Below are 16725 nucleotides of genomic sequence, written 5' to 3'. Positions count from 1 at the left end.
TCCTCTTCATCCAAATGGTCCAAAGAGCAGCCACAGGAATCATAAGGATTATTTAAAACAAATTATCTGGATAATATCTATATACATATAAGTCAAAACCTGACAATTATATACATAACATAGTAAAACTTTCTGAAAACAATACTAAATATATTAAGCAAGGGAGAATATGTTGAAATATATCCCCATAATATTTTGTGTTGGTACTCATAGAAATGGAAATACTTTGTGCAGATATTAGGAAATACAATTGATTTTTAAACCATGGGTAAACTTTGAACTGTGGTTTTGACACTGACGAACTCATAGTTGAGAGAGAGTAGGGAGAAGGGCGAGACTAGAAATTGCAAATCAATTATGAAATGGAATCATAATATATGCTATTCCATGGAAATATGCATTTAAGAAAACAAGTTTCCTTTGTATATATGACAATGGAAAGGAGAAACAAATTAAAAAAACAAGATAATTATTGTTCCATTACAAATGGAAATGGATAACCTCATTCTTATGTTATATTCTGGACAGATGTTAATATCATCCTAGCCAGAAACTGTTAGACAGTCTTGTATGCCCTTAGCTTCAATCGGATTTGATGTACTTTTGTTATTTAGTGGAAATAAATTAAAGTGCATGTTTGATTCATGTTGTTTGGTATAATTCTGTGTAAGACCCTAAAACTGGACACTTATAGAAACTTGTGTTAGTTTTAAATGTTCACAGCCATTGGATAAGTCTGGGGAGATTTATCCTGCCAAGGCTGATACTGATGTGCCACCAAGGAGAATTCCAGTATTGCCCTAGACCTTGGAGACAGATGGGCAAAATTGGAAAGTTACACCTGACCCCTAGACTCGATTATGACACATCACTATGTGTCAATCAGTGAGATCCTTAGTGGGGGTCAAAACCTGGACATGTTGAGGCAGTCTGAGAATTCATCTGAGTGAGTGGTCATAGTGACAGGATCAGCCCATTTGTCGGACAATGGTAATGATCGGGAATGCACTCTCTCTGATGGAAACCAAACTGCTGGCAGTTGATTTCAATCGTTGGAATTTTGTTTTGCAAAATTAATATATGTATATATATATATATATATATATATATATATATGTACGATTTCAAAAGATTTGCAAAAGGTTTTAATTCCCAGGATCCATGTGAGTGGAGAGTGTGGCACTGTTCCTTGCAGCCGAGAGAGAGGTCTTCTCTTGTCGGGCAGTGCTTGATCATTAAGGGCTGAGAGGTTAAGTGTAAGACCATTTAGGATAATACCTGATGGGATAACCTTGCACCTGCCCACAGTCCCTGGGTTTTTATAAGATGGCTTGGCCCAGGGACCACTTAATGTAAGTGTTGGGCCCATAGGGTCCATGTGATGGGCTCAAGGGGGTCATTGAGTCTTTCAATGAATTCGGATGGGCCTTGTAATAAAGGCTGGGCCGAACCCATGTGGCTGGTGTGTAGATCAATGCTTGGGTACCACGCCATACAAAGAAGCCCAACTGGGCAGCAGATTAGAAACTGGTTAAACACTGAACACTTAATGGGCCAAAAGCCTATTTCGAACTGGGCTGATATGATCACCTGTTCATGGGGCGAATCTGAGATTAATGTTAGTAAAAGGATTGGGTCTTTAACCTTATCCACTCTAAGAGACCAAATTCAAATTAGATTTGAATTTGGTTACCTCCTGACAAGATCATGAGTTAACTAACTTAATCTGCAGATAGGATTAAGATTATCCCCTATCCAAATACTGATTTGGATTGGGATAACTCCAAAAAATATTGGGAGGTTTCTTAATCAAGAAGAAAGAGGAGAAAACCCTAACAGAAATATCAGATTTTGAACTAGGGGATTTGTAAGCAAGAGACACGTCCTGCGAATTGAGATTTTGATCTCTCACAGACTCTAGAGAGAAGAGACAGTTTTGCCCTCTTCGTCCTTAGATTTCTCCTCCTGCAGCAGCCGCCATTCCCTGTTGGAAGATTGGATCTTTACAGCAACAGGAAGTCGAGAAATCAGTTCTTGACAACAATCTTGCAAGAAAGACCAAAAAGATTTGGTGTTCAAGGTTTCCAGAGGATTCTTACGAAGAATCCAGTGTGTAGGACGCACCCTGCTGGTTCCGTTCCATCCACAGTTGTGTCATCTTCAGCAGGAGCGGATCTTGGTTTCTTCTTTGGGCGTGAACACCAACTTTGGGAGATATTGTTTCTTCGGATCAGGTATAATCTTTCCTGCTTCCTTTTGGTTCAGATCTGGTTTGAGTATGGTTCAAGTAGAATCCTTGAATAATGTATTCTAAACTTAGGGAATATGATTCCCAGTTGGAAGAAGGTAGGAAATTTTTTTTGAAATTCGCCCACCCATTCCGCACCCTTCATGGCGTCCATTAGATAGATCCTACCATTCTTTCAGAAACTGGGTTTGGTACCATCCTTTTGAATTTGCTCACCTTTTGCCTCCTTATGTTGGTTCATGTGGAAAGAGAAAAATAGCAAAACATTTGAATCTAAAAGCTTGGCTTCGTGCACCTCATTGGGAGGATTGAAAGAGCCTTAGTTTGATAGGTCCTTATTTTGAAGGAGTTAGAACTAAATCCAGATTATATTCTTCTTTTGATATATAGAATCATATATACATAAATGGTGTACATGATTCCAATTCATTAACCATGTAAAATGTTGTATTTTGTGGGGATCTTGCCCTTCTTGGTGATGTAGTAATATAAGTCCTTTTGCTATTAATAAACTTTCAGTAGAGAAGATCAGTGAATGAAATGAGAAGCCTCTTCATTATTCACCATGCACTAAGAGCAACAGAAGAAATAAAGAAACACAACAACTGCTTTGCTAGAAGCCTAGAAGTAATAATAATGGCCAGAGAACAGGTGGATGGAGTGGAAGTCCCTCGATTCCATTTACCAAAAAGAAATCTCACAAGCAATAGAAAATTGGGGATTTTCATTTACTTGTTCATTAACATGAGCAAGTACAGACGTATCTCACCCAGTAATATGCTATGTTACGTTGTTATGTGGATCCAGTACAAGTGTTAAAATCCAATAAAGGTACAAGGTGTCAGACTTGACAGTCCAAACTCCCAAGAACATTGTATTTCAGGACACAACAACAGATGTACTTTGTTTTCTAACCATATATTTTTATCTTATGTAAATAGCAAAAATTTGTACAAAAGAAAATTATGTATTTCTTTTGGTAATAAATAAAAAATAAAAAATATGTATGTGAAAGCATAAACCAATATAAAAACAGTAAATAATTAAAGTAATTCATAATTGACAATACTATATTACTGATTAAACAATGTACTAAATATCAAATGTTACAAATTCACAACCCTGCCCCATATTTTATTCCAAGAGTTTGAGGTCTTCTAGTCACATATTAAGGGTTCAACATAGAGAAGAGACCCATGAACTATTCTGCCAATGCATACATTTACATCTGTCCAAACATTGAAATGGGTATGGTGCCCGTTTTGAAGTGTCCATGTATAGGTAATGCATTATTGCATGTATTCTAACACTGTTGTTTTGTAGTATATTTCAGCTACGAGACAGTATCTTGGGGAAACTTATTTCAAATTAATAATATGAAAATTGCATGAATGCTTCTACACAACAATCAAAAGAAAAAAAAAATGTCCGCATGCATAGAAATGTATTTTGGTAAAATAAAAAAGAAAAAAAGTTAAAATGAATCAATACCACTGAATCTGGTTTCAGAATGTCATAAAAGTAAGGATACAATTGTTTCATTCAAAGTACAAGTACCTTTCAAATAAGCAGCATTTTTTCCAAACATGTCCTTGTGAATTTCCATTTGCTCGAATGTATTAGGCCTGGTTAAAATTAGAACAGCATGGCCATTTGCAAATTTCTCAACATAAATAGATTCATAACAATAGCACAAATGTTTGGAAACAAGTAACAGAGATTTCCATCAAATAACTTACTCCATTATCATTATAGAGTCACCTTCTGCATACAGAAATGTGAAAGACTTATCTTCAACAAAAACTCCTGCACCAAATTACATGCAACTAAATCTGTGATTACTCGATTATCATCTGAACATTAAAAGAAAATTATCTTTGAAAAAATCCAGATATGACAATAACTTGGCTTTTTTATATTAATAGAAAATTTTGGTGATTAGTAAATTGAAAAACCTAAATCTCACTCCCAGAACTCATCCAATGCCAATGTTAATTATGAACCAATGCTTCAGAAAACAATATCATTCCAAACTACAATTTTAATGTAGTCTGTGATTTGCTAGACACTTGCTGAAATTAAAATTCCAGAACATTGATAAATGGATTTTACAGCATAATAATTAAAAAATACCCACCAATCCAGAACATCCAAATTCTTGAATTTCTTTTTCTTTTAAATACAAAACTTGCCTGAATCTGAAAATTTGCACTGATGGATTTGGGTCCCAATACTTTTCTTACTTTTGATAATAAATAGAAATTCAATGACAAAAATAAGAAGAAATATATACAAGAGGTCTACAGGCATCCCCAAAAAAATAAAAGGAAAAAATAACAATAAAGGGCTGCCAAGGAATGGCAACTTAAAGAACCATAGTATCAGCTCAATCATAAAACATAGCAAGACACAAAACAAAAGGCTCACCACAGAAATAACCAAAGACCAAATCAAATAGTAAGCCCAGGACTACTGTGGGAACACCACTAAAATAGTAAAATAAAGTAACATATCAACAAACTCAGACACATGCAGCTCACCCTGAGCAATACCAACAAAAAGCCCAGTGCCTCTGGAAGATTTCATTTCTTCCTTCCCCTGCCCCCTATCCATCTATGGCTCTACTCCTTGTGCTTTCTGAAATACTTCTCTCAAGCTTCCTACTCTCCTACCCTATCTCAGCCCTTGGTTCTGCCAAGACATCCTCACTAACTCTGCTACCCAACCAGAAGACTTCTCATTGAAAACAAGCCACAAAACATCGCTCACAGAAACTTTTGTGTATCACTAGATAACATGACAGATCTAATGATATCTTGTATTACTCTAGACAAACATGTATACTGCAGTCTCATAGGTGACAGAAATTTTTTTGGTAATAAAAATAAAATTTTATTAAAATAAAAAGAAATACAAGAAAGGTGACGAGAAGTCACCTGAGAGAGAAAAGATAAAAGAGGATAACAACCAAAACCCCAACAACTCAAAAAGATCACCAACCACAAAATCAGAATTTCAAACAAACTCCCCACCTTGAACCCAGAAACCCAAACCTGAAAAAACAAAGGCAAAAAACTAACCAATAAAACAGAGCTCTTCACAACCAGACCTCTTACAACAGTCAACAGCACAATCAAAGCAACCCAGAAAAATTTCCCTCCACACTAGCCCTGTTCATGGGCTGGGTAGTCCGACGGGATGCCCCGGCCCGCCCTGTTATTTTTCAGGCTTTGATAAAACTTCAGGCCCACGGGCTCAGGCTCCAGCTTTAAACACCAGGCCCAACTATTTTTCGGGCCGAGCTCAGGCTTTCTCAAATAAACCTGGCCTGATACTATTACATATAATAAAAATGTACATTAATTATATATAATAAATATATATATTAAGTTTATTAAATTACACCATAAATAGGACATGTTTTGTACAGACCGGGTTTCGGGCTTTATATAAGGGCTGGGCTTGGGCTTAAGATCTAGGCCTGATGATCTGGAAGGGCTTGGGCTCAGGCCTAGACAATTTCTGCTGATAAAGATGCAAAGCCCGATCCGAACCTGGCCCAGCCCGTGAACAGGTCTACTCCACACACCCAAAAGAACAACAAAAACAGAAGCCTCTACTTTCTCTTTTGACCCTTTCTTGTGTTTCAACACTTTTTTACTTGGTCCAATCCCAAAAAACCCTCCTTTTAGTCTAGCAAAAACACTTGACACCAGAACTGGGCAATGCTTTCTCTGATGTTTGAGCCTTCTAACTGCCAAAAACTCCGTCCTAAATTCCAACAAGTCTCTATCTCCTCATTAATTCTTTCCGATTCCAGAACTGAATTCTTCTTGAACAATTAATCTTCTTCCAAGATTTCAACCTCAACATTGCTGGCTCTTGAACAATTCCTCCCAGATCCTCAAACATCTTTCTAGTAAAAGCCCCACCCCCTAAAACCAGTAAACACAAGGCTATGTTCACTTCAACTGCTGTATTTACAATCTTTCCGCATTAACTTGCTTTTTAACTTCATTGGTCGCAAGGCTTTGTTCACTTCATGAGTCTTCATGATGACCAAAGCTAAATGCCCATTTCTGTTCATTTAGTAAACCCAGATTGTCAAGTTTTGAAGTCATTCTTAAGATACTTAAAGGATATTTGTTTTTGTTTCCTCAGGGCCTATCAATAACAGGAAACAGTGAGATGGTGAGGATTTTGCCCTTCTCCTCATTTTAAGGTCTATGGGTGGGAGAAGTGTCAAGGTCTCAAGATGTTCCAAAATCTCGACAATTGGATGTCAATGGTAGTTTACTATTTTGATATTCTTTTAGTCATTTGGGTCAAAGGTCCAAATTTTCTATGTAATTCTGTGTTAAAGTTCACTTAAGTTATCGTTTTTTTGGACTTAGTTTAGTGTTACCATGAGTTCAAACTGAGTTTCAATGTTTCTCGAGGAAATAAATTATTATTTATTATAAAAATGCTTCTTGTAATGCAGAAAACATGGCTCTTCAACTCTTGATAGGGTGGAATGGAGGGACAGGATTAATGAGGCCAACCCTAAATAGTTGGGATCAAAATTTTCTTGAGTTAAGTTGAGTTGAGTTATATGTTTCATGTAATAGCTCTTAAAGAAGCTAATGAAATTTCCAATTTTTCCTCTCTACATGTTTGCATTGATATTCTCTTAAACCAGTTTAGAAGATGTCCACTTGCCCTGTTCTTGAGGACTAAGACCCAAGGAGGTTTATTCTCCCGATATACACCATGACCATAGCCAACTAATAAGACCAAAGATGTCAACTCTACAAATTTCTGTAAAGAATTTTCAATGCACTCATTAGTTCAGTTGCTGAATACCTAAAGTTGTCAAACCCCGTGAACAACCCTAAACCTAGCATTGATTTATTTGCCAACCTTAACATCCCAAGGGCTATATCAGCATGGATAAGTAACTACATAGCATTGGAATAGAAAGTAACTTACATCAGGATAAGAAGAATATGCAAGAAAAATGTTCCAGGGATTGGAAGAGAGATATCCATTGAGCAAATAGAGCTTTAAAGGGGATGGCTGAATGGTGAAAGTTGTTAGGGTCAGTGTTAGTTTGGGATCTTGGGGGGGGGGGGGTGCTGGGCTTTGAAGTTTAATGGATTTTGGCAGTGGGCTTTCTTTTTGTTTGTAAGGTATGCGGAAGAAAAAGTATGTATTAAAAGGGGTTGAAGGGTACTGAGGTGTAGTTGTTGGGCTATGAACCTTTGTGGGCGATATCTTATCACCTTCTTTGTTTTTTTTTTTTTTGATCAATAACAGAATGCTTTATTAGATTATAAAAATTGTGAAACTTTAAGTACAAGAGAGGGGAGGTAAAATATCTTTACTCCCCCACAACAGAGAACAAGAAAGAAAGCTAAAAACCCAAAACAAAGAATCCTTAAGCACCCCTTGCTCGGCTAACCCATCAGCCATGGAATTAGTGGAAGTTGCAATTTTTGTAGACTTGATCAAAAAAAGAAGTTGCAGAAAAGAATGTGATAAGATATCACCTTCTTTTGTGGACTTGATCAAGAACAGAATGTTTAGTTATGAACAAAACTTATTTACTCAAAGTCCACAAAAGAAGTTGCAAAAAACAATATGCATACTTTCAATGGCCTCATCCGTACGAAATCTTTCAGTTATTTTATTTCCAGTGTCAACATCACGAAGTTCCACCTGTGACAAAAAAAAAAGAAATAAAAGAAGTAATCCTTAATATTTCAATCATACAAAAATGCTAATGCAATTTGAATAAAAAAACGTAATGTGTGAAACATTCAACACCTTTTTTATTACTAAGAAACAATTTTGTTAAAGATTAAATGAGGATAAACAACATGGTAGAAAGTGCTAGACCTCGGTACCAATCACACTATCTCTGGCTAGCCTCTCAGCTAATAAGCCGGTAGACCTCGGTATCCATCTGAACAAGAAGTTCACTATGATGCCTAGAGTTTCACCTTGCCTCCCTAATTTTATGCCTCAAGTGGCAATGGACCACGAGAATCAACCCCAGTTAACCCAATAATTTGAGAATCCCCTCAACCTCAAATCTTTCCAAGCCCAAAAGATAACATCAATCTTAACCTCTGAGGAATCAATAATAGGGGTGGATTCAAGTCGAGCCGAGCCAAGCCGAATACCTAGCTATTCGAGCTCGACTCGCCAAAACAGTATTAGGCTTGAGCTAGAGACTTGAGCTCAAATTCGGCTCAGCTCAAAAGCTCACAAGACTGCAAGCCAAGCTTCCTATAAAAAATAAAAATTACAAATATAAAAATTATTTTTTATTTTACATACAAAAATTAAGATTTATAAACATTTTTTTTATCAATAATTGGAATTCATTAGATTAAAAAAATTTAGTTACAACGCTCCAAGTCTCCAAAGAGAGATAAACAGGCTTAACTCTCTCCAAGAAGATAACAAAAAAGAAAAGTTACAAAACAGTCCAAAACATTTGATCCCTTCCCACCCCCTGCTTTGCCAAAGCATCAACAAATGCATTTGTTATTCTATTGACCCACTGAAACTTGATTTCCAGTCCTCTAGTTAGCCACTTAATCTCCCTCCTCTCTTTAGCATATTTCCAAAGTCCACTACCTTCTTGTAACCAACTTAAGACCAGCTTTGAGTCCCCTTCAATGACTAACTTTTGTATATTCAATTCCTTAGACTTCCTTATACCCTCCAATACTACATAGACCTAAGCTTTGAGAGAGTCTCCAAAGTCCAAACCCAATGGAACCTAAACACAAAGCAAGCACCTTCCCATCCTCATCTCTGAAAACCCCTCCTACACTTGATGGACCTGGATTTCCCTCACTATTTCCACCAAAGTTTAGCTTTATAAGTCCCACTTCCTAGTGGTGACCACACAAGATAAACTAAAAAGCGAGCAAGAGCAAAATTTGCCACCTCCAACCAGCTATTCAGCAACATATTCGTAGAAATATCAACAAACAAGTCCAAGGATTTCAGCCAATGTACCACCCTCACTGTTACTACTTCAATAAAGCATTCTTTACTTCTTTCAACTTCAAAGAAAATTCCGGTGTTCATTTCCTCCCAAAGAGTCCAGCAAACAGCAGTCCTTACACATCTCCACATTATCCTTCCTCTTTTGTTTGGCCAACCAAAGAATGAGGGGTCCACCTGCAACCAAAAGAGGAAAGAAACCATTCCCAAAGATTAGTAGCAAAGGGGCAAGAAACTAATAAGTGGTAGGAGCTTTCACCATTAGCCTTGCAAAGAATGCACCAATTCGGAGACAAGCACTAAAAAGACCTTTTTCTATGGAGTACGTCACAAGTATTATATCTTCCGATGAAGGCTTCCCAACAAAAGGCTCCAACCCTTGGAGTAATTAGTGTTAGACAGTGTATGCCCTTAGCTCCAATCAGCATGTACATTATGACATTTATTGTAAATGAATAAAGTACATATTTGATTCATGTTATTATGGTGTGTTTCTGTGTAATACCCTTAAACTGGACACATATGAGACTCGTGTTAATTTAGAATCTTCACAGTATTTGAATAGATCTGGGGAGATTTATCCTACCAAGGATGGCACTGATGTGCCACCAAGTTGGTTGGGGTAGGGTGTCTCAGCTACCAGGGTGAGACCTGAGGTACATGCAGTGTGGGTTTTCTTGAAACCCTGAACCAGACTAAAATTCTAGTATTGCCCTGGACCTTGGAAATAGATGGGTAAAACTAGAATGTTACACCTGACCCCTAGACTCGATTATGATACTGCACTAGGTGTCGGATTGGGTTGTCTTTGATATGCCAATCAGTGAGATCCTTAGAGAGGGTCAAAACCTGGGTATGTTGGGACAGTCCGAGAATTCATCTCAGTGGGTGATCATAGTGACAGGATCATCCCCTTTGTCGAACAAAGTGAAAGATCGGGGATGCACTCTCTCTGATGGAAACCTAAACTGTCGGCAGTTGATTTCAACCGTTGAAATTTGTTTTGCAAAATATATTAATATAAGAGATATAAATATATATATTATGGTTTCAAAATGTTTGCAAAAGGTTTTAATTCCCGGGATCCATGTGAGCAAAGAGTGCAGCACTGCACCTTGCAGCCGAAGGAGAGGTCCTCTCTTATCGGGCAGTGTTTGATCATTATGAGCTGAGAGGTTAAGTGTAAGACCAATGAGGATTATACCCGATGGGCTAATCTTACATCTGCCCACAGTCCTTAGGTCTTCATAAGATGGTTGGACCCAATGACCATTTAGTGTAAACGTTGGGCTCATTAAGAGCCCATAGTGATGGACTCAGGGGTTCACTGTATTCAGTAGTGAATTCGGCCAGGCCTTGTAACAGAGGCTAAGCTGAACCCATGTGGTTGATGTGTAGATCAATGATAATGTCTCACGCCATACAAAGAGAGCCAAGCTAGCCAGCATTAAAGTGGAAGTGAGCCTGAAAGCTTAATGGGCATAAAAGCCCATTTCGAACTGGGTTAATTAGATTAATTAAATAGGGGCGGATTTGGTATTTGGATTAACAGATAAGATAAGGGATTATCCCTATCCACTCAAAGAGTTCAGATCCAAATAAAGGTTTGGATCAAAGGAACTCCTAATTTGATTAGGAAGGCTAATCTTTATCTGTAGATAAGATAAGGGATTATCCTTGTCACTTAAAGAGTCCAGATCCAAATAAAAGATTTGGATTAAGAAACTCCTAATGGGATTAGGAAATTTTCTTTTTAAGGCTATAAATAAGAGAGCAGGGCAAACCTCCAAAGACACATTTGCCGAATACAGAGAGAAGACATTACAGTTAGACTTCTCTTGCCGCCCCACCCTATTCGATCTCCAGTTCTTGGATTGGGTCAAGATTGGATCTTGATATTGTTTCTTGCAAGAAGAAGCAATCTAGAAGCTATGCTCATTGTCCTATTCGATTCTTGCTGAAGAATCACTAGTTCTTGGGGAAGAACTACCTGTTGATCCTGCCTCACCCTAAGCTATGTCATATTCAGTGGAGGGAGGATTTGGAACTCTCTTTGGGCGTGAACACCTACGTTGGGAGGAGCATTCTAGCGTGGATTCCGTATCAAGTATATCCCTCCCTTAATTTGGTTTCAGATTTAGTCTAGTTTGGTTACAAGAACGAACATTGAAAATGCAGTTTTCTAAATTGGGAATAGGATTCCCAGATGGGAGTAAAGAAATTTTTGAAATTCCACCCAACCTTCCTACAGGGTTCGGCCATCCATATGATGGATCCCCCATCCCTTCAATTAGCTCACCCCAAACATCCTTAAATGGAATTTTTTGTGCAAATGGACTAGATAAAGGCAATAGGGACTTGAAGAAAGAGGTACAAGAGAAGGTTCCAAAGGGAGTTAGGGTCCACAGTCTCTTATCCCTCTCAAAGGGATCCAATACCACCCGGTTTAAGATCTGAACTAGACTCATGACATTTTCAACCTCTACATCCCTTAAGCCTCTCCTAAGCCCTAGATCCCAATCAAACCCAAAATTAGACTGAGAAGGATCTAGAAAATTAGACACAACTTTGCCCTTAAACCGGCAAAGTAAAAACAAGGAAGGGAATTGGTCTTTCAAAGGTATCTCACCCACCCAAATGTGCCCCAAAACTTTACCTGATTCCCAAAGCAGAACATTATCTATTATCATACATATAAAAAATAAAAGTATTATATATACTATTTATTATTATACATATAAAAATAAAAACATTAGATATATAAAAATATTATTATACATATAATAAAATATGTATGCATTAGGCTCGTGAGCCATACGAGTTGAGCTTCATTGGGCTTGAGCTCGGTTCGATTAGCAAACGGGCCTATATATCAAGCTCAAGCTTGGCTCAAAGCTCATTTAAACCAAGCTGAATCGAGCTTTTCAAGAGTTGAGCTCAAATAGCTTGTGAAAAGCTCAATTAATTTCCACCTCTGATCAGTAAGAACCAAAGTCAGATGTTCCTGAGTGGCCCAGACTTTGTAACCAACAGTAGTAAATATTTTCACATAGCCAATTTTTGTCTTTTGAAAAGGTAAGGTATCGTATCACATAGCCAATAACTCCATCATGAAGTCTATACAACAGTAGATGCCATAAAAAAGGGAAATTTAAACTCAGATCCATGATAACCTGTTAACATACAGAAATATAATATGTATCTAGTACCAAAAAAAAAAAAATTGCTTATAGTTTATTACCACATGTTAGGCAAAAAACTTGACTCTAGGGGTTAATTATTTTCACCAAAAAGAGGAAAACATATTCTGAAAAGAAACCTGTATGGTTGCTCCTCCTCTTCCATGCTGTGTGTGTTGTGCTTTTAGGACCTAAAACCAAATTGCATGTCAAACGGTCGCTTTAAGCACCACTCTTTTGCAAACTATATTGAGACACAGGTACCGAAACAACTAATGTCTGCTAAACAATTATCTCCACCATATTCAACTACCTGGTAAATACGCCCTGAGGAAGATAGCATGCAGCCATACGCAAAACAAAAACAAAGTTATCAGTAAATCTATGCAATAACTCAACCTTCATTAGCTGCTAACAAGGATAATGCAACCGACCTTTTCTTTGGATGACATTCCCAAGTCTGACCTGCACCAAATCAAATCATAGTTATGAATTCACATGATAAAAGAACTTAAAGTTAAAATGCATCCGTGATTCAATTTATTAGTTGATTCACGAGGGAATGGCATCCCATGTTTCAGCTCGATAATTAACAGCTTCCTTATTTCTTATTTCCTTTCTCTTTTTCTTGGGGCGAGGGAATGTTTAAGTTTAACTGAAACACAATACCTCCCGGTTGCAAGTTGCCACGGGATTTATTCAGTTAATTGAGTTACAGACTGAATCCCAATAACTTAAATTCTCATCATTTAGTGCCCCCATCAACTTTAACGCATTAATATCTGAATAGTAGTAATATGATACAAGTGGGTTGTTTATAAATATAAATCCTATTGCATTGATAAGCAGGAAATCGATCCAAGTTGCATCATTTTCTTCTTCTCTAATCTAAAGAAATGCAATATCGGAACTTGAATTTCTAATGCAAAACGAATAAACAAAATAAACATTTAACTTTGGATAGATTGGATGAACTAATGAACTAATAAACATTTTCTTCTTTTCTAATTTAAAGAATTGCGATATAGTAGACTACGAATGAACTAATGAAAGTGTGGAAAAAACATACATCGGAACCGAGAACTTTAGCTCCTCGGTGTTGGATGGCCGACCATGGAGAGACGAAAGTGCCACGTGCCAAGAAACCATTGGACGAGTTCGTTAAGGGCAATGATGGCCTATAAACTGTAAGGGTTCTCGGGGAAGATAATGAAGAAGATGAGACGGTGGCAGAGAGGATTCGCGGTAGTCTTCTTCGGAGTGCTTGCATTTGTACAGACTTGGTCACGACGAACCGGCTTGTGATCGTTTTAGACCTTTTGTGGAATCGGAATATCAGGGCTTTGCGAATTGCAGAGCAAATTTTTTATCGTGTAATCGCGTACCGAATTGAAAGAATTAGTCTGCAAATTTTTTATCGTGTAATCGCGTACCGAATTGAAAGAATTAGAAGAATGTTGAAACTTGAAACCAAGCCAAAATGGAATAAAGAAGCTCACAGGCAGAGTTCTAAATCCTATAAAAAAAAACAAAAAGCTGTAACTTTTGGTAAGATTGTTTTGAGTCTTTTGACTTCACTCCACATCCAAACTTCGACTAATGACTTGTGTTTCGGACTACCCGATACTTACCTTACATACTTAGCGAATTTAGGGAAAATTGCTGATAGTGCGAATTTAGTACTTTAGCTTTAAAACGCTATAATATAGTATCGGAATTTTCAAAATGCGACAATTTAGTATTTATTCTTAATGGACCGTCCGTTATATATATCACGTGACCTCATAATTTTGAAAATGTCAAAATTACTCTAAAATATAAAACACATTATTCCTACCTTCTTAAAAATGAGCCTAAAACTCTCAATAGTTTAGATCATGAGGCTCAATTATTTAACGTTTCACCCAAATATTGGTTCTGACAAAAGCCTTCTTAAATCTAATATGAGGATGTATCAAGTTGTTTTCCTCCTTTAAGCATAATTATTCATCGTTGATGTTTAGTGGAAGTATTTTTTAATTAAATGCATGGATGGGAGAGAAGCCATAGCGTTGTCTGGCTTTGCATCTTATTACATGAAGCAACGAGGGATTGCTGGATCAGGGCCGGGAGCACGGGCTGGGTTACATGGACCACCAAGCATTCGCCCGCTAACTGGTCCTACTATGCCAATGCAATCAAATATTGGTAGCAGTTCAGTTGGATCAACATTCCAAGTAGAGTCTTCGTCTACGATTTCGCCTCATGGTGTTAACGTGAGTGTGTTGTTGGGAGCTCCAACAACAATTACTGCAACCAAATCTACTCCATGGATGATGTATACATGAAAACATAGGAGGTTCAACCAGTTTTTTGCTTCGGGTCATTCGCCTCTGAGCAGATATAACCTCGTGGGAGATTACAAGCTCAGGCGAGCAAGGTGAGATACATAATTGAGTTTCTTCAACCGGTGAGATTTGTATGGCTGTTGCGTCGATCTTTCCTGTTTGAATGCTGAAGCTACAGAGGATGGGGAAGATGGGATGCGATAGCTTGAAAATAGTGGAATACTAAGGGGGATCGATGGGAAGTAGAATGGGGTTGGGTATCGATTGGATTTGTGCCAAAAGGGGTTAGCCGAATGAGAGTAACAAAGGAGTTTCACTGCTGCAACTCTTATGTTTCTTGTCGGAAACGATGATGAATAGCAAAGAAAGAAAAAGGAAGAGAACGATGAAAGTGAAGAGGGAATGAAAGATATGTGAGAATAGACAAGAGAGGAGAAAAAAAAGGAGGGAAGAATAATGGCCATGGGGAGCGCTATGCACCGTTGTTGTTTGAGAGCTTGAAGAGGATGAACAATAGTTTAGGGCAACGAGAAACATTCAGTCATCGGTCTTCGAGTTAAACACATCTAAGCACTAATTAGTCTTCAAAGGAAAAACTAGGAAGGGCATTTCTTACATAGTTGTTGCTTATGGTTGATAAAGAAAAATTGATAACATTTGAAGGGCATTTTTATCTTTTTCCATGACACTTAACGGGTGGTTGACGGTAGGTACTAAATTGCTGCATTTTGAAAGTTCGGGCACTAGATTGTCGCATTTTAAAGTACAGGGTACCTAACGGGAATTTTCCCTATATATTAAGATCAAAATAAATTCATTAAACGCCTGCATGGAATAGACATTTGTTTAGGTTGATATGGTGAATGTTGTTTATATAAGAGACAATTATAAATTATATTTTGTGCTTAGAGAGGGGTCATGTCAAAATATAATTCCATTTTGTCTTTAATGAATCTTTTGCTATATATGGATTAAAGTCAAATAGGGTATGAATTCAATGAATAATAATAAAAATGATTACCTTAAGTATAAGTCTTAATGAGAGTGATTTAAATTAAATAAAAAATGGAGGATAACTCTTTTATGCAAATGAAATATCAATGACCTATTTCATGGAAGGTCCTTGTATTTTATCCATTTGATTTTATAGTATGGTGCCATGGTGGTAGACCTCTGATAGACATATGGAACCTGTTTGGACAGTGCTCTAGTTGGCTGAAGCTACCATGTGGATGCAAACATTTACATATTGGACTTCTGATAGACATATGGGACCTATTACATGGAAGGTCTTTTGTAGTTGACATCTTTGGTCCATGTCACTACGCTACACACCTAAGCAAACATTTACATCACCTAGGATCTCACAAGAAAATTGAGTCCCACATGGACAATGAGAAAACACCCTCGTCGATAAAGGTAGAGCCTCTCGAAGATTTTGGTGAGCGGCCTCATCCTCATAACCCTACAAAGAGCCTGTTCAACTACAACACAAACACTCATCTTTTTAAAGGCAACTCTCTCTCACTATGAAGGATTTTTGAATTCTCCATTTCTCTTTTTCTTTTATTATTTTCCTTAATTCAGATGAGCTTGACCCAACCATTTCATCATCCTATTACTAACTTGAGCATCAAGGTCCATTCTTGAGGATCTTATCCTCGGTGCTCTGATTATTCTCTATTTATAAATTCCTTTAATGCACGACTTTATCTTTCCACCTTATCTCGATCCAATTGATAGGATTTTTCTGTTACGTACTTGGTTTGGTACACCTTAAATTGTATTAGCATGATAAAAAAGAAGGAATAACTTCTTAAGTTTGATGATATAATTTGGACGATCTCTTAAATTGAGGCTTAATATTTTGACTTTTAAAAATATAATATTATTTTCTTTATAAAATATATAAGAAAAAATTTCTCAAATTATTGATATTTTTAGTTAATTGACAAATTATACCCTTCCT

General features: G+C 37.2%; 1 protein-coding gene across 6 annotated transcripts in view; it reads right to left on the bottom strand.

Moving 5' to 3' along the window:
• LOC148844536 (elongation factor P (EF-P) family protein) overlaps nt 1-14151 on the bottom strand; it is a 30132-nt gene extending 15981 nt beyond the window's left edge. Inside the window, exons 1-8 of one of the 6 annotated variants that reach the window (XM_088956340.1) lie at nt 14061-14151; nt 13499-13832; nt 12864-12894; nt 12743-12756; nt 12570-12620; nt 7879-7948; nt 3988-4054; nt 3806-3873 (exon numbers count right to left, since the gene is read on the bottom strand). In XM_088956340.1, the coding sequence (XP_088812466.1) occupies nt 3806-3873; nt 3988-4054; nt 7879-7948; nt 12570-12620; nt 12743-12756; nt 12864-12894; nt 13499-13699 (502 nt within the window). In that variant the 5' untranslated portion in view covers nt 13700-13832; nt 14061-14151. The other 5 variants (XM_088956344.1, XM_088956339.1, XM_088956343.1 and 2 more) reach the window with 5 other exon arrangements.
• Between the last annotated feature and the right edge of the window lie 2574 nt (nt 14152-16725).

Source organism: Nelumbo lutea, chromosome 7 (genome assembly GCF_056320005.1).
Source record: "Nelumbo lutea isolate HS-2025 chromosome 7, American lotus-T2T, whole genome shotgun sequence".
Classification (NCBI taxonomy): domain Eukaryota; kingdom Viridiplantae; phylum Streptophyta; class Magnoliopsida; order Proteales; family Nelumbonaceae; genus Nelumbo; species Nelumbo lutea.
This window is presented reverse-complemented; position numbering and strand designations above follow the sequence as displayed.